Raw genomic sequence first — 17,686 nt, 5'->3', positions numbered from 1 at the left:
CAAACATGTTGTTATAAACATAGTACATTTCTATATGTGTTTGTATAAGTATAATCTTGTGGTCTTGAGAATTTTATTGCATGCATGCAAACTCAATTACAGTAATAAAATCATCAAACTTTGATTCACTACATTTTTTATTTTATTTTTTGCTACTATGGAAGAACAAAAGCTATACACCAAGGAGGGGACTGAGGAGTTCAACCACCAACTAGCTGCATCCGCATAATTCATTTTTGCGTAATTGATTTTACTATACCTTGCAACTTGGATGTAGTCCGTCAGTTAATATTATATGACAAGTAATATTATATAGTCCGTCAGTTGATTTTACTATACCTTGCAACTTGGATATAGTCCGTCAGTTAAGATACGACAAGTAATTATTATATGTCAGGAACATAATTTGGCAATGAAAACTCAAGTTCTCGTAACAACCAAATGCAGGCAAGCAAGAGAGGGATAGAGAGGAGACATTTGATTCTTCATGTTCCCTACACAGTAGAGATGATTAACTGCACACTGTTGGTAAGTTAAAATATCATCTTACTCCATCTGTTTATATGCTTGTTGGTAGCTAAAACCTAGAGCATGTATAAGTAAACGCAAGGCTGTCTAGATTCCAACTGTTGGAAAACGTAGATACCAGTCACTAGCTAACTAACAGCAGTAAACAATCAACCATGTGTATCATCACAGATCTTTTCAGGTAGTAATCCATTCATGCACATACGTAGCTATACATGTGGTAGGGGACACAGTATTTGTCATAATGGTGGAACAATGCAAAGACAGTGGCGTGTATAGCGTTCCACCACATGAGTACAGCTCATTCCTTTACTTTGAGCCTGACTATAAAAGGAGCACCTGGTGAGAACCAATAACCATCATCAAATAGAATTCTTCATTAACTTGTATATCTAATCAAAACTTTCTCCAATTTCTTCTAAAGAACGCGACATGTCTTCCTCAAACAAAATTGCTTACCATGCTCGCTCCATCAGTTTGCCCACCAGATTTAACCCACTCGCTTCTGCAGTTGAGGCACAATTATGCAAATTGAGATCCTCGTATCTCACCTCATCCATATCCAACAAATTGGTTGATCTTAAGGACTTGTACGAATGTGTTGAGGATTTCCTTTCTACTGAAGATGGAAAATGCTTAGATGCAGTATTGGACAGATCTGTCATGGTACTTGATGTTTGTGCAACTATTAAGGATGTTTTGTCTATGATGAAGCAATCTGCCCAGGATCTTCAATCATCTATTCGAAGGCGTTCAAATGAATTTGACGCATATATGAGCTCAAGAAAAAAAATCTGCAAAGTCATTCAAAAATGCCTTTCAGATCTTAAGAAAAACACTAACAAGAACAATGATCTCGTCACTGATGTCCTTACTGAAGTTGAAGCAATTACTCTGGCAGTTTTTGAATATGTCTTGTCTTTCCTATATGCACCAAAGCAAAGGTCACTTGTCTCAAAGTTGACCACCAAAAGTGCAACCCAACAAGTTGTCAACGAAGTAACCAAGATCGATGTCGCATTGAAATCCAAAGTCATTGAAGCAAAAGAAGTGCAGAAGCTATTGGCTGCCCTTGAGATGAACCTTCAAGAACTTGAAGATGGATTAGAATCTGTCTTTCGGTGTTTGATCAAGAACCGAGTTTCACTTCTTAACATTCTCAACCAATAGATCCGTAGATATATTCACCACCCATTGGTATTTTCCGCCTTTTATCAGGAAATGCTTCATGGAATTTTAACTGTACATACTGTATATACAAAAGAAAAAGAAAGTATATGAATACAAGAAATCACTTTAATCGAAAACAATTGTCCAAATTTACATCATTCTATTATCTTCTCTTGTGGTGTTTGTGCAAATTTACTTTTGGTAATTATAGGTTCACATCATTACAGCATACGAATTACTCGGAAAGTTAATTAAGGTCCAGGTATGATGAAGGAAGCATTGACCTTTGATTACTATATCATGTGAAGATATTAATTGTTGGAGCTAACAAGGGACCATATGCACAGAGCTTGACACTGTCAAGATCCGTATGTTCGTAAAATCAGATCTTCAATACCAAACCGTGTGTGACCTTTCATTTATGCACATAATATCATATGACACGAGGTATGGTACTGATTGCTAACATTTAATATTAGAATTTATCTCAATTGCACCACGACCCCAATAAGAGCTCTGACAACGAATTAAGTTCCAGGTAGATACTTAAAAGAAATGGCTTCTGTGTATCTTGAAGGGAGGTGACAAAGGGAATCATACAAAATCTTGTTTTTGGAAGGTCAAGGCTTAAGGTTCTGAAAGACAGGTATTGAATGGTAGATGCACAAACAGCGCCGAGCACATAAACAAATATTAGCATGTACAGATATGACAATGAGAGACAAATATGAAAGATGCTTATATGGAAATCAACTGCTGTTCACTCAGTGATTCGTATTTCATATGAATATTCGTGTCATTGTAAACATGAACAACCAACAGACAACCTGAAAGAAGTGACCATGAAAGCTTTAATGAAACATGTATGGCACCGCCAGGGGATCAATTAATTAATTACCATTGTGCTTGTGCAGAGTCGACCGACTCGACTCTGACCTCCTATCCTTAAAACAAACACAACACCACACAGGCCATAAAGTTGTCCTTCTTTTCCGCTGAACCATTGGGAAGTTGGGGAACCATTAAAGAAAGAACACAAAAACCCCAATTTCTTCTTCGACCACAACAAAAACCCTAGATTTTTACTGTGTATGGATTTCAATGGGGTACTTTAATATGCTCCCAATAGAGATCATGTTAGACATATTTACTCGTATACCAGCTGAATCAGTTCCTGAATGCAAAAGAGTATGTAAAAGCTGGAGACATCTTGTCAGCCGTCCATCCTTCGCTCGAATCGACTGAAAGATGCTGATTCTGGTGAGGTAAGTTTCATATCCTGGACTAGAAGTCTAGAACAGTTGGTGATGAGTTTTATTACATCAAATATGACGAGAATAATTCTGAGACACCATCTACTCAAATTACAAAAATCAACTTTAACCCTCCATTTTCTATTTCTAGTATTATAGGTTCATGCAACGGTTTACTATGTCTAAGTGCTTTGCTTGGTCATAATACTTTCAGCTGCGGACCTGCTTATATTTGTAACCCCGTAACTAGAGAAGCTGTTTCTCTCCCAAAATTTGATAGATCAACGACTTACTTTGGTAATATCCTGTCAAGCGGGTTCGGTTATGTTTCTTCCACTAATGAATACAAGGTTCTTAGAATGTTCAAGTTACCAGAAGAACCTGCAGTTGTACAAGTTGAGGTTTACACTCTTGGAAGTGGCAAGGGATGGAGACACATAGGGAAATATGGAAAGCCTATAGAATACTTTTTTCTAGGGCTAGATGGTGTTTTTGCCAATGGATGAATTTATTGGATACTTTATTCAGGGATAATCACGGCATTTAACTTAACTGATGAAATTTTTGTTGAATTGTCTACTTGTTCGCTTCCTGGGAAGCCTGGATTGGATCTTAAACTTGGGTTATTGGGGAATTATTTGATTGCTATGGACAAAGCCAAGACTGAAACTGCTAGCATATGGTTATGGAAACAGAAGGAAGATGAGGCATGGAGTTGGAGTGAGGAGTTCAGTTTAAGAAATTTGGATCTACGCAGTATTGTAGTTGCCCTTACGAGTAGTGGTCAAGTACTATGTTACTCGGATACCAAGGTCACGCTTTATGACCCAAAGTCTCCTTCTTCCAAAATGATGCTAGTGGATTTTGGTAAATATATCCGTCAAGCTAAACCTCATGCCAACACCTTGGTTTCACTGAAAGCATTAGGAGAAGAAAATGTGGAAACAATGGTATAAGGTGAAACAGCATTAGGAGAAGATACGGATGCAGCAACAGTCGGAAGAAAGAGGTATGCACGTACCTATATAATCTGGTACGTTTTCATTGTCATTTTTAGGTCATCTATACTCCAAAAGGTTTATAGTGTAAACCTTATAGGTTTGTTTTTCTTTAATGTGATCTCTGCTACTCATCTATTTTATGTTGCTGTATACGGCTATGTTTTGTTAGCTGTTGCAAAATTTGCGAAGTTATCCAATAGTCTTCAATTGAATGTCAGAAGATATATAAAACCATAAGTGTTCATAAGTGCGGGCATACAGTGCCACGTAAAGAAATGTAAAATCTATCCCGAAGGGAAGCAAAAATAAAAAAGAGAGACAGAAAACAAAGCCAATGCAGAACATCATACCTTCTGGTTGATAATTTGACGACGATGTAAAATAAGAGTTCAAGAAAAAAATAAATTTGGACGGACAAAAACTTAACAACGAATATATTCAATGAAATTCTAAGTCTATTAATTAAATAGTAAATGGCTTTACACATGACAATGGGCATATTCGCACATCCAATATTGAAGCGTGTCACCAAGTTACTGGTGGAAGTGTTGTCGGAGTTGGCTTTAAAGCAAATGTTGGCTTTGAAGAAAATGTCTCACTCATATGAGACATAGAAATTTTGCTACCTAGGGGAGGAACATGAGAGAGTTGTTCATATCCCCTGGTTCTGAAGTTGTAACTCCAAATGCACTTCTTGTAGCTGAGAATAACCACATTTTTGTCTACTGGATTGAAACCTAGTACCTGAATTTGTGAAAATATATCATCCGCACCTGCTCCTCCATTGAACGAAGATTCCATTTCTGCTATAGTATTGTCAAATTCGATATCCTTGTGCATCAAATACCAGTCTTCCTCGAGTACCCAAACACTCAAACTCCTCTCACTTTCATTGACTATAGCGTAACAGATCAATCCTTCTGATTCCCCTAGGTATTGTTTTAGATCATCCCAGTGCTCCTCATCCTTCGCTCGGTCAGGCAAATCAATTGACCTACAGTCATTGCCACAGGCTCCATCGTTGTTGTTTCTGCTAATACTGAAAGCTAAAAGATTTCTCTTTTCCTTTTGAAACCGATAGCAAACACCATTATGGGTAACAAGTTTTTCATTAAAGGAGTAACCCCAAGTAGCATCCAGAGGATATGAAACATCATAGACATTCCATTTACCCAAATCAGAAGAAAATATTTCAACTTTGAATTTGGATGCTTCCATATTTATAGGTATACGAATAACCTTGTAACTCGTAGATATGCGTGATGATGATGAAACACATTCATCGTTACATATGAAACCAGTGGCAACCCATATATGTTGTATTAATGGTGGTGGAAGTAAAACCCATTTCTTGGTTAGTGGATTACAAACATAATACATGTCCGTGAGCATTTTGCTTGCTGTGCATAGAACCAAACCATTACTGGATCCCACAATGAATAAATATACTTGTTCTTGTTTCAAGAACCCCATAGAGAACCCATACTGATGATGAGACAGAAATTGTGAATGCATCTCAGGACATGCATAGATAAACATTTTTTGTAATGAGTTAAGTTGGGAATGATCTATTAGTCTATCAGAACTATAAAGATGCACTAGCATCCATGGGTGTGACAGAGTGTTGTGTGCATTCCACTGGTTGATAAAACTATGGTCTGAAAGAATAGAAAACCATACCTTTGAAACACACTTGAATTTATAGATTGCAGTAAGGGGAAGATGAAGAAAGATTTCAAACCATATGTCTTCTGCTATATTAGAATATCCCATCAACTTAATCTTCTTCATTGTGTAGACACTGACTTATAATTTGTTTGTGTCTGTGATAGGATCCGACACCAAAACGATAGAATCCTACCTAATACTACCTTTGGTCAGTTGTTAGGAGATCAACCACCGTAAATCTTTTGAATTGTCGCCAAAACACTCTTAAAATATTGTTTTGTATTGTTTCCATGAACAACATCCTAGAACATATTTATAGAGAAGAACATAAAGTGAAGTTGCAAATAAGGAAACCTAGTCCTAAGCAAACTAATTCCAATTTCCTAATCGGTGTATGGCAAGCTTCCCAAGATCACGGACTTTTTATTGGACACATCATCAGTGGTCACAAGTCACTTATCAAGGAGCCCAGCCCACTTGCTTACCTATCCAGCAGCCCAACTCACTTGCTTCCGGTGGTACTGGTATGTCTTTGTTTTTGGGTGGCCGTAAAAATCGTTTTTACGGGAAATACGGCAATAAGTTCCCATATTCGGATCTGCAATTTCATTCCTCAATTGGTAGGTAATTCTTCCCTTCTTTTATCTTGGACATTTCTTGCCACATTAATCTAACTATACTTTCTTGAAGGTTCTCCAATTATGCAGTTTACTATTTTTTGTTTTCTAATTTTTCTTTATGCGCCTTAGGCAAGACACTTGGTGAAGGATCCCTCTTCTCACACGGTACCCACGATGCTCCTCCTTCGGCGCATCTATACATTCCGATTTTAAAATGGAGATTATTTGCCAATTATGGGGTTCCAACATCCATCACTGGTTTGTTTTTGTGCTGGTTTGTTTTTATATAACTGCTGACAGTGGTGGTCAAAAAAACACAAACATTTTGGCATCAAAAAAAATCTTTTTTTTGTTTCAACTAAGCACGCGATTCATTTACTTCTTCTTCATTTTTCCAGTTTCAATAATAAGTATAACATTATTACCACTCGTTCACCGTTATAACATTTTTATCGGCAAACTTCGGTACGGTATCAAACATTTACCACGGTGGGCTATCTATTTTCCCTTCCACGTGTCCTCAAAAATGCATGCATGAGGCACAAGTGTAACCAAAACTCTGCATTGTCAAGGATAATAAGGTAATTGAAGTTAATGTATCACATGAGACGTACAAAACATAAGTAACCTAGTCCACTAATCTCTAAAATTTGAGCATGCACTTGTCATTTCAAGAGTTAAAAAATGCTCTCTCTCCTCTTTCCCTTACACCTGAGTTCTTCCCTTCTCTATCCTTAACTGCTATTTCTGGTCGTTCTTCTCTTGTCTCTTCTCGTCAACGTCTCCTTCAACGACTATTTCTTGTCGTCGATCTTCTGGTTTCTCACCGTTTTTTTTTTCCTCTATGAAATTCTGATGCTCATATCTATTTCTCTCAATACCCAATCATGAATGCTCCTCACAGTGATCACACTTGCAGTTGTAATTGTATTACACACATCACAAAATTCACACTAATCACTTGCTCCGACAGAAATAATCAAATCACTAGAGAATCATCTGAAATCCCAAATCTTCCTATTGGAAATTATATTCTCAGCTCTCCTATCACTGATAATACTCAAAATTATGCTGCTTCAAAAAATTCTGTCAGCTCTCACCCACCAGGTGGCACCATTTGCTTTGGAATCAAATATCTTCCAACCTACATTTGTTGGACATGCAACATTATACAAATCTCTAGAAAATTTCTGTCTCAGAGGCTGACTCATGCTCAATCCATTCAGAAGCAAGCTAACACTAGTGTGGGAGGGGCCGATCTTCTATGGAATAAGTTTGCAAAGCCCAATTGTTAGCAGCGGCCCACCAATCTTTTGAAACGGGCCAACTTACACTCACCTTGGAACGTTGAGCCAAGAAGTTCGATTAGCAATCCTCAACTCTCGAGACAAGGTATAGTGCCTAACTGGTTAGTCAAAGTTAACATTTCTTGGATGTGCAGGAACTCGAGCCGGATCCCATTAGCCATCAACACCAAGTTCTGACACAACATAGATAGTCATAAGCGCAGAATGCAGAGTCTTACTCCAGCACAGGAAGATTGCGACTAATTCACATGTCATTTTCAAAGCCTAGTCCAAAATACTTCACAACCATATGAAGTTAGTTTTCGGAAATCGTTCATAGTTAGCCTTCCACAAACTTACAAAACACCCAGAAAAATACACCGTAGGGAAAGTAACCTTTCATGTTACAACTTACCCATGAAGCAATTTCAAACTAAAGCCCGTTTAGATTCCTTTTCTCTTATTTACTGGCTCTGTCACACCAAAAACCAAAGTGGTCATTATATCCACTGGAAAACATCTCTCTACTGCTTTGTTTGATTAACAAAAATGGCCTCATCTTCTAACTCTAACCCTCCTTCCATAGAAAATCTGATTGCTCAGATGAACAAAACTCTCACTATGCCTGAGGATCTATTTCCTAAAGTTTTCATTAACCCTGAAAATATCAAAACCAAACAACCTCTAGATTGGAAATGGTATTTCATTGGGAAGCTTTGTAGCAATATTTGTTTCCAAATATCCAAAGTCAGTAACTTCATCAATAACAATTGGGAATTCAATGGCAGAGTTGAACTGGATATCTGGAATAGAAGAAGAAATTACTATGTCCTCAGACTCACGCATGAAGATGACTACTCAACTCTCAGGAATGGTGGAACCAGAGGAGTCTTTGATAAACTAATGGTCTTAGTCGGAGTACCAGTGGGTGGTCCTGATTTAATTCATGAAGAGCAATTCACTCAAGTTATGGTTTGGCTACTCATCAAAAGAATTCCAACTCATATTATACTTGACATCCAAAACATCCTCAAACCTGTTGGAGTTTTCCAAACTGCTAAGAAAGCTTATGGGAGAGACATATTTGAAAAAAATCTAGAAGTCAAGCTTACCATTGATGTCACCAGACTACTCAAATTTGGTATTGAAGCTTATGAGACACCAACTACCTCTCACTAGTTGGAGTTTTCTTTTGCCCTCAATGGTATAAGATTCTGTAAGGTTTGCAGAATCTTAGATCACCCATCCCCCCTTTGTCCTTCTCCTCCAACCCCTTCACAATCTCATTACCCTATTCTACCAACACCACAACCCCTACCACCACCCCAAACTACCCATCAAAAAGCTGTTCAAGAAGGGAGAAAGGTCATTCATAGATCTTACACATATGCTGATGCTGCAGCAGTTTTTGAAATCAAAATGAGAAATGCAAAGAAGAAAGAGTTGGAAACAGCTGTTGCTAATATAACCTCCTCTTCATCCAAGCATGTTATCTTTGGAGCTTCATCTGTGGATGAACCAGATTCACCTCATCCTGATGTGTTAGCCTGCCAAATAAGGAACAGAAAGCTGGAGCTCTCCAAGAAGATCACCAATAATTACAAGAAAAAGCAACCAAAACTAAAGGCAATTGATAGAGCCAAAAATTCCAATGATTCTAATACCAACACTTCACAGGATATGGATCCAACTGGTATTTTTCCACCGTTACCCCCTCCTAAACCATTTCAATTCAACACCTTATCAACCCTCTCTCAAATCAAAGAAAGAATGAATGAAATCAACAGAAAAAGGCTTGGTACGCTAAAAGGAAAAATCATGTTTTTGTTGAACTCAACAACATCACTGATTCTGATACTCCTACAGATTCTACCATCCCGAATAACATCCCAAAGAGAAAAAAAATGACACTACAGAGGTCACCATGGAAACAAATACAACAGACAACATCAAAAGATTCAAGGACAATGCTGACTGCTACGCAGAGCCACTGGACTCAAGCATCCCACAAATGGATAATGGTGATCCTGGAAACTGCTCATCCAACTCTGAGGTATGCATCACTAACTACTCTCACTATAAGAACTATATCCATGATAATATGGTTTGCTTTAATCATGTGCTGACCTACTATGATCCCTTAATTAGAAGGCCTTCCTCAAAATACCCTTATGTTTCTTACTTCTGGCAGTTTTTTTCCTCAATTGCTTGGAATTTTCAAGGTCTAGGAAAAAACATTCCATAAACTATCTTAATGACATGTTAAACCAGTTTATTCCTGATATTTGTTTCATCTCTGAAACAAAACAAAATCATGCGAAACTCTTAAAAACCATGCAACAGCTTAATATTCAGAATTATTGGCATGTTAACCCTGGAGGGGCTAGTGGTACTGCTGAAGGCCTTGTATTGATATGGAAAACTAACCTGGATGTGGAGATCCTTGATTACTCCCTCAATCATATCAATGCATTAATCAAGCCTACTAGTGGCCCTTCTTGGATTTTTACTAGTTACTATAGTAGTCCTTATGATATTAAGAGTGAGATTGAGTCTTGGACTAATTTGGAACATACTGCTTCCAATTACTCTCTGCCTTGGTTAATTATTGGTGACTTCAATTTCATTCTTCATGATAATGAGAAGTACAGTACTCAACCATTGGATAGTGTGGAAGCTAATCTTTTTAGTAATAAAATTCTTGAGATGGATTTGAATGATTTGGGTAATGTGGGTTGTCCTTTTACTTGGTCAAACAAGAGAAGTGGTCCAGCTGTTACTGAACAAAGATTGGATAGAGGATTAGCCACTGATTCTTGGCTTATTCTATATCCAAACTCTACCATCACCAATCTCTTAGCCATTGGGTCAGATCATCATCCTATTCTCCTTAATTCTAATCCCCATTGGCACACTGGTAAAATTCACTTTAAGTTCTTTGGTCCTTGGCTGGATCACAAGGATTGTAGGGATATCATTGCTGATTGTTGGCAGAAACAATTGTCTGGTTCCAGTGCCTTTATTATTGCTAGAAAACTCAAAAACATCTAGCTGAAACTCAAAATATGGAACAAGGAGGTTTATGGCAACATCAAAACTAATATTGAAGAAAGTAAACAACATCTTCACTGGTTACAAGGCAATTATTTCAGACCTGACAGAAGTGCTGCTCTCAAGACTGCTATGCAACTCCTCAAGGAATGGCAAGACATTGAAGAACAATTCTGGAAAACCAAGAATACAGACCAGTTCATCAAGTTGGGAGACAAGAACACCAGTTATTTCCATAGAGCTACCAAATGCAGAACCAGAATAAATAGAATTGATTCTATACAAGATGCTGCAGGAAACTGCATTGAGGACTATCAAGAAGTTAGGCAATGTTTCACTAATTATTTCACCAAGATGGCCACTGCTGAGACACCTACAATAAACCCTGAAATTATTAACCTCATACCCACTTCTATAACCAATTTAGACAATGATGCCCTCGACAGAATCCCTGACCATAATGAAGTCAAGGAAATCCTATTCAGCATGTCCAAAGATAAAGCTCCAGGCCCTGATGGTTTTCCCTCAAATTTCTTTCAAGACAATTGGGATCTGGTTGGAGAAGACATAGTAAAAATGTTTCTACACTCTTTCTTATCTTGTCACATTCTCAAAGAAATGAACACCACCTTCATATCTCTGATCCCCAAAATAGATAACCCAACTTGTCCTAGTCACTACAGACCCATAAGCCTTTGTAATACCACCTATAAAATTATATCCAAACTTTTAGCTCAAAGAATGAAACCATACCTACAAAAGATCATCTCTCCCTACCAATCTGCCTTTATTCCTGGTAGACAAATATCTGATAACATCGCCATTTCCATGAACTAATACATTCCATGAGATCTAAAAGAGGAAAAAAAGGAAATAAAGACAGTATGAGAATAAAGATTGATATGGCTAAAGCCTTTGACAGAGTCGATTGGAACTTCCTGCACAACATCCTTACAAAGATAGGCTTCAACTCTGATTGTTGCAACAAGATTATGCAATGCATCTCCACCACCTCCACATCAGTTCTTACTAATGGAGCTCCTGATACTTTCTTCAACCCCTCCAGAGGTCTCATACAAGGGGATCCCCTTTCTCCTTACTTATTTTTCTTTTGTATGGAATCCCTCTCTAGAACTCTTATTCATTCTGAAGACTTAGGTATTATCTCTGGAATCAAAATCTGCAAGAATGCTCCATCTATAAACCATCTTCGTTTTGCTGATGATTGCATGGTCTTCTGCAAAGCCAATAAAGCTGAAGCACAAAACCTCAAGGACATTCTCAACATTTTTGGAGATACTTCTGGACAGCTAATCAACTTCAACAAATCTGGAGCTTTTTCAGCAAGGATACTGATCCAGTTGTGGTACCTATTATTTGCAACATAACGGGAGTACATGCTCTTCCTTTGAATGACAAGTATTTAGGCTCCCCTATTTTCACTCATAGAAGCAATATTCAATCCTTCAGACCTGGAGTTGATAAGACGAAACTTAGACTCTCAAGCTGGAAAAATGTTCCTCTCAATCCTGTTGGAATAGAAGTCATAATCAAATCTGTTACCTCCACGGCCAGTATCTACCAAATGAACTGCTTCAGAATACCCAAACAAAATTGTCAAGATTTAAACAAGCTACAAAAAGACTTATTTGGGGAAAAAATATATAAAGCCCCACAGGGTTCTATCCTAAGGCATGGACAGCTATCTGCAAGCCAAAGGAGTTGGGTGGATTAGGTTTTATGAACATGAAATTATTTAACAGCTCCATGATAACAAAAATAGGATTGAGATTGGAACAGGATAATGACTCTCTATGGTTTCAAATGATGGATGCTAAGTACCTTCTTGGAAGAATTGTTCTGAACATGAACACAAAATCTAAGGATGGTGATTCTTGGTTATGGAAAGGAGTTCTGGAAGGCATTCAGAATATCCAGCAATACTGCTCCTGGAAAATTGGAAATGGAAACAAGATAAGGGTCTGGGAAGACTTATGGATACCAAATTCAACTTCCAAGCTTTCAAAACCTGCAAACTGTCCACAGGATATTCAGTTTCTAGCTCAATTCATGACAGCTCAAGGGGAATGGAACAATCAGCTTATTCAGCAGATCTTCAACACAAATATTGCTCAAACTGTTTCTGATCTGGAAATACACCCCGGGGAAGATGAGAGTATGAAATGGAATCTAAATAATACAGGAAAATTCTCAGTAAAGGCTTTATACAAGGCTAAGATAGAGAATCTTTACAGAAATGATACTGCAACAAGAGACTGGACAACAATATGGAAACTAGAAGTTGCACCTGCCATTCAAATCTTTCTCTGGAAATGTGCTCATGAAATACTGCCAACAAATGCCAAAACAGCAAGCATACTTCACTATATTGATCCCGTATGCAAAATCTGCAATAGTGGGGAGGAATCCATGAAACATATGTTTCTAAATTTTCCTGCAGCTACTGAAGTCTGGCATCAAATGTTTGGAGAAAACCATGGAATGTTTGATGATACTATACAATTCATGGATTTGTTTAATACTTGGTTTCAGTCCAACAACAACAGTGACAACAATAATATCTCTGCTACTACTTGCTGGTTCATTTGGAAGGCTAGATGTGATCGAGTTTTCCAAAACATAACATCAAACGCTAAGAGAACTACCCTTATTATTCAGCAACACCTATGTGATTATAACAGAGTTCAGAACTTACCTTCTCATATTCTTAATGAATATGGCCAAAGCTCTGACACTGAAATACCAAGGGAAGTACCCAGATTAAATTTTGGGAATTCTCAGCAAAATCAGGGTTATGGTTACATAATCAAGATCTGCACCATAGAGGACACTGACAGATTACAATTCTTTTCTGCACTAACTATTACCGATTTTGCAGGAAACTACTATGATAACAGAGGACACTCAGGCCAATTGGGAGTTAGGGGAGCCACAGGAGGGGTAGAACTAGCATTCATCTGGGCGGAGGAAAAGCAGCACATGAACATTGAAATACAAGATGAAACCAATGAAATCCTAGAACATTTCAACATTCTATACATCAATGCAATCAAAGGAATATTCAACCGAAACTATTACAGGGAACGAAAACTCATGAATGAAGCAGACTCCTTAAGAATTCAGCATGTCTCCTTTGTATTAACTAATCTCAAAATTATTCATAGACTTCAGAATTTGCAAGCTTTAGATATAGCTCTGGCATGTAAGAACTTAAATGGTGGGTCGGAAGTCAATCTGGACAATTTATGTATCACGTTTCTTAGGCTTTTGCCTAAATTTTCTTTTAAAAAAATAAATACTCCACTAATCTCCTCCATGTCCGCCACCTTCTCTTTATCTCAAATAAATTTGGGCTGTAAAAGAACGCAACACTTAAGATTAGGAGAAAAGAATAATTAGATACTAGTAATACATCATCACTCATCAACTCATGGTATATAGTTGATCAGAAGAGATAGTTGATTGAGATTTGAGAAGAAAGGATGTGTGAGTCGGTTGATACACGGCGTTAACCAAGCCGAAGGAAGTGAAACGGTGGGCATGCATTAAGTTGGCTGGAAACTTCTTCTAGGATAATCGATCAGGTACATATTTACCCAGCCTGTTACTTTTTCATCTACATCGTGATCAACCGAGATTGATCCGAAATTCCTGCAACTTTTCTTTATACTACCACCATCTGACGATTCTAACCACTGGAGAAGAAAAGAAAAACAAATATGAATTGAATGCTTACCTTAAAAATTGGGTCGAATATTTTTACGGGTCCGGTAATGTTTTAGCCGGCCCGAGGTGTTTCATCTTAAAACAGATATATGCTTAAGATCCGAATCATTCAATCGATCTAATGGTTTTTCTTAAGAAGTTTGAACTGAAAATATGTTTGTTTGATGGTATATTTTGTCATCAATTTACTCAATCATGTCAATTTTTTTCTCAAATTCCATAAATTAACATTTTTTTCTTGTTTTTTTGCACAGAAATTGTGACGGACAAACAAACATTTTTTCATCCCTCAGGGACTCATCCCTTCGGTCGTCGTCCGATTAAGATAGTTCAAAGGTTTGCCTTATTTAAAGGGTTTCATTTTCGAGAGGCTTTTTAGAGAAACAATTGATGAAGAAGATTTGCAGAAACATAGTACTATTTTTTTCTTGAATTCTGCCGAGTCGTTGCTTTATTAATTGGTTGGGTATCTCTTTCTACCGGAATCCTTCCCCATGGTCCTACACTTATAGACGCTGATAGGGGAGTCCTGAGAGATCGTATATATTTACTTTCCCCAATAGAATATTTACACAAGATTTTTTTGATTGATATGATGAGGCCTGCTATTCCTCGTCCATAGATAGAAACATATCAAGCGAGTGCGCCAGCTTCTTCTTCTTCCGGTACTATTTATGCAGGTGCAGAACTGCATTGCTTTATGGGTAGTATGGCTTGAGGTATTTTGCGTTCCAAGGGTTCCTGAGGACTTCTCCTTTCAGATTACGCTGGTAGTAGGATCCATTACCTGTGATGTCATGTATGATAAATGGCCCTCCCCATGTTGGTGCTAATTTTCACCACTTTCTCTCTCGTTGATATTGCGGTATATTTCTTAGCACATACTGTCCTTCTACAAAATTCCTAATCTTAACTTTCTTGTTGTACTCTCTATCCAATCTTCGTTGATAATTCTCCATTCTTTGTAACGTTGTCTCCCTTCGTTCTTCCAGGTCATCGAGCCTTTCCAACATCATATCCGTTGTTAGGTTCTTCTCCCAAGCTTCGGTGTTCGTGGTTGGCATGATGATTTCCATTGGAATGACAACTTCGACTCCATAAGTGAGGAGGAACGGAGATTCACCGGTGTCGGATCTGCGTGTGGTTCGGTACGCCCATAGCACATTATGCAGCTGTTCACACCATTGTCCCTTGTGGTCATCTTATGATTTCTTGAGGATAAGGGCCAGAGTCTTGTTCGTGGATTCATCCTGGCCGTTACTTTGGGGGTAGATGGGAGTCGATTTGTTCTTCCTGATTTTGAAGGTATCAAAGAGCATGTCTATATTCTTTCCTTGTAGCTTCTTACCATTGTCGGAGACAATTTTTGAGGGAATACCGAACCTGCAAATGATGTTTTGAAAAATGAATGTGAATACGTCTACGTCTCTGATTCTGGACAGAGCTTTGGCCTCCACCCACTTGCTAAAATAGTCCGTGGCTATGATCAAGAATCGTCTCTTCCCCGACCTTTCGATCAGGGGTCCAACAATATCTACCCCCATTTTGAAAATGGCCAGGAGCTATCAACTGAATTTAGCTTCGCAGACGGGGAATGGATCCTTTTGGAAAAAAGATGGCATTCTTCGCATCTTCTGGACATCCTGTATGCGTCCCGTATCATCTATGGCCAGTAATACCCATGTATCTTAGCTTTGTCGGCTAGTGACCTCATTCCGCTGTGGTTTCCTGCGTCCCATAGTGGATGTTCTTCAGGGCACGATGGCCTTCTTCCCTGGATAAACAACGCAATAAAAGTCCGAGGAAAGACTTCTTATAAAGAATTCCGTTACGAATATCATATCTCCCTCCCCTTGACTGTATCTTTCGAGCTTGCTTCAGGTCTACAGGAAGCATTCCTTCTTCAAGGAACATGTGGATTTCGGTTCTCCAATCCTCTTTGCTGCTGAAATATTCGTCTTCGTTTGCTCTTGACAAGATATCGTCTTCGACGAAATCATCGTGGATATCTTCCCCCACATCATCATCTGCTATATCCTCCCCTACATCGTCTTCACGATTGATAGAGAAGGATTGTTGTGGAGTAATCGAAGGCTCATATACTCTTGCCACCTTGATGGCCTTGGCGCTTTCATCTCTTAGAATGGATGATATGTATGCTAAAGCATCAGCATGCCTAAGGTCCCTCCTACATAAATGTCGGAACTTGATGTTGGGTACTTGTGATGCTAGGGTCTGGACCACAGCCATATATGCTGAGAGGGTCTCATAATAAACATTGTATTCCAACTCCACTTGTCGAATGACTAGTTGTAAATCACTTGTCAGGCGCACGTCTATTATTCCAATTTCTATTATAAACCGAAGAGCATGTACTACGGCTTCGTACTCCACGATGTTGTTGGTATTCCCCTTGAACTCCAGCCTTAGTGCATGCACGATCCTATATCCGGTTGGGGTGGTGATAATGATGCCTATGCCTGTCCCTTTTCTATTCCTTGATCCGTCGACGAAAACCTCCCATCGTCTTTGGCTCGAGGGTTCAAGTACATCAATCGGATCTTTATCGTCTTCCTGCGTCTCTGGTATTCCCTTCACTTCTTCGTCATTTCCCAAGGGAAGGTCTGCTAAAAAATACGCCAAGACTTGTGACATTTTGGATCTCGTAGATGATGTTGAATTGATCAAGGTGAGTATTCCATTTTTATATTCTTCCCATTTTCCCAGAGTTTTTGAGGACAGCTTCTAGCGGTTCCTTGCAAGGGACACAAACATAATGGGTTAGAAAATAGGTTCTCAGCTTCTGGGTTTCCCATACTAATGCTAGTATGAGTTGTTCAATCTTCGTGTAATTTCTTTCTGTCGGGTTGAGAGTCTTGCTGACGTAGTAGATTGGTTGTTCGACCTTCGTGTTGGTTTTGACCAGTACTGCGCTGACTGCGTCTTCGGTTGCTGTTATGTAAATGGCCAGTACCTCATTGGGATCGGGCTTCTGGAGGATCGGGATCGTGGCCAGGTATTCCTTAATCTTCTGGAAGGCTTCTTCACATTCAGTTGTCCATGCAAATTTACTTCATTTCTTGAGGATGTTGAAGAATTGCTTGCATCTGTCCGACGATCTGGCGATGAATCTCCCTAGTGCTGCTAGTGATCCGTTGAGATTTTGGACCTCTTTCAGTTTATTTGGAGATGGAATTTCCACAATAGCATGGATCTTAGTGGGATCGACTTCGATGCCCCTCTTCTTCACTAGATATCCAAGGAACTTTCCCGACGTGACGCCGAATGTACATTTTTCTGGATTCACTTTCATGTTGTGCTTCCTCATGGCATCGAAGATATCTGTCAAGTTTTGATGGTGG

At 38.6% G+C, this 17,686-nt stretch overlaps 3 protein-coding genes across 3 annotated transcripts; 1 reads left to right on the top strand and 2 right to left on the bottom strand.

Annotated features, from left to right (window-relative positions):
* Nucleotides 1-960: 960 nt before the first annotated feature.
* On the top strand, nt 961-1,698 carry LOC113338551. Its single transcript, XM_026583946.1, has one exon. It carries the CDS (start codon nt 961-963, stop codon nt 1,696-1,698), a length of 738 nt encoding a protein of 245 aa, XP_026439731.1.
* A 2,779-nt stretch (nt 1,699-4,477) lies between these two features.
* On the bottom strand, nt 4,478-5,491 carry LOC113338550 (putative F-box protein At3g23950). The gene has a single exon (XM_026583945.1). It carries the CDS (start codon nt 5,489-5,491, stop codon nt 4,478-4,480), a length of 1,014 nt encoding a protein of 337 aa, XP_026439730.1.
* A 10,543-nt stretch (nt 5,492-16,034) lies between these two features.
* LOC113338549 lies at nt 16,035-16,979 on the bottom strand. Its single transcript, XM_026583944.1, has one exon. It carries the CDS (start codon nt 16,977-16,979, stop codon nt 16,035-16,037), a length of 945 nt encoding a protein of 314 aa, XP_026439729.1.
* Nucleotides 16,980-17,686: the final 707 nt, after the last annotated feature.

This window comes from Papaver somniferum, unplaced genomic scaffold (assembly GCF_003573695.1).
Source record: "Papaver somniferum cultivar HN1 unplaced genomic scaffold, ASM357369v1 unplaced-scaffold_19, whole genome shotgun sequence".
NCBI lineage: Eukaryota > Viridiplantae > Streptophyta > Magnoliopsida > Ranunculales > Papaveraceae > Papaver > Papaver somniferum.
The sequence above is the reverse complement of the archived record's forward strand: the minus strand, read 5'-3'. Positions and strand labels throughout refer to the sequence as shown.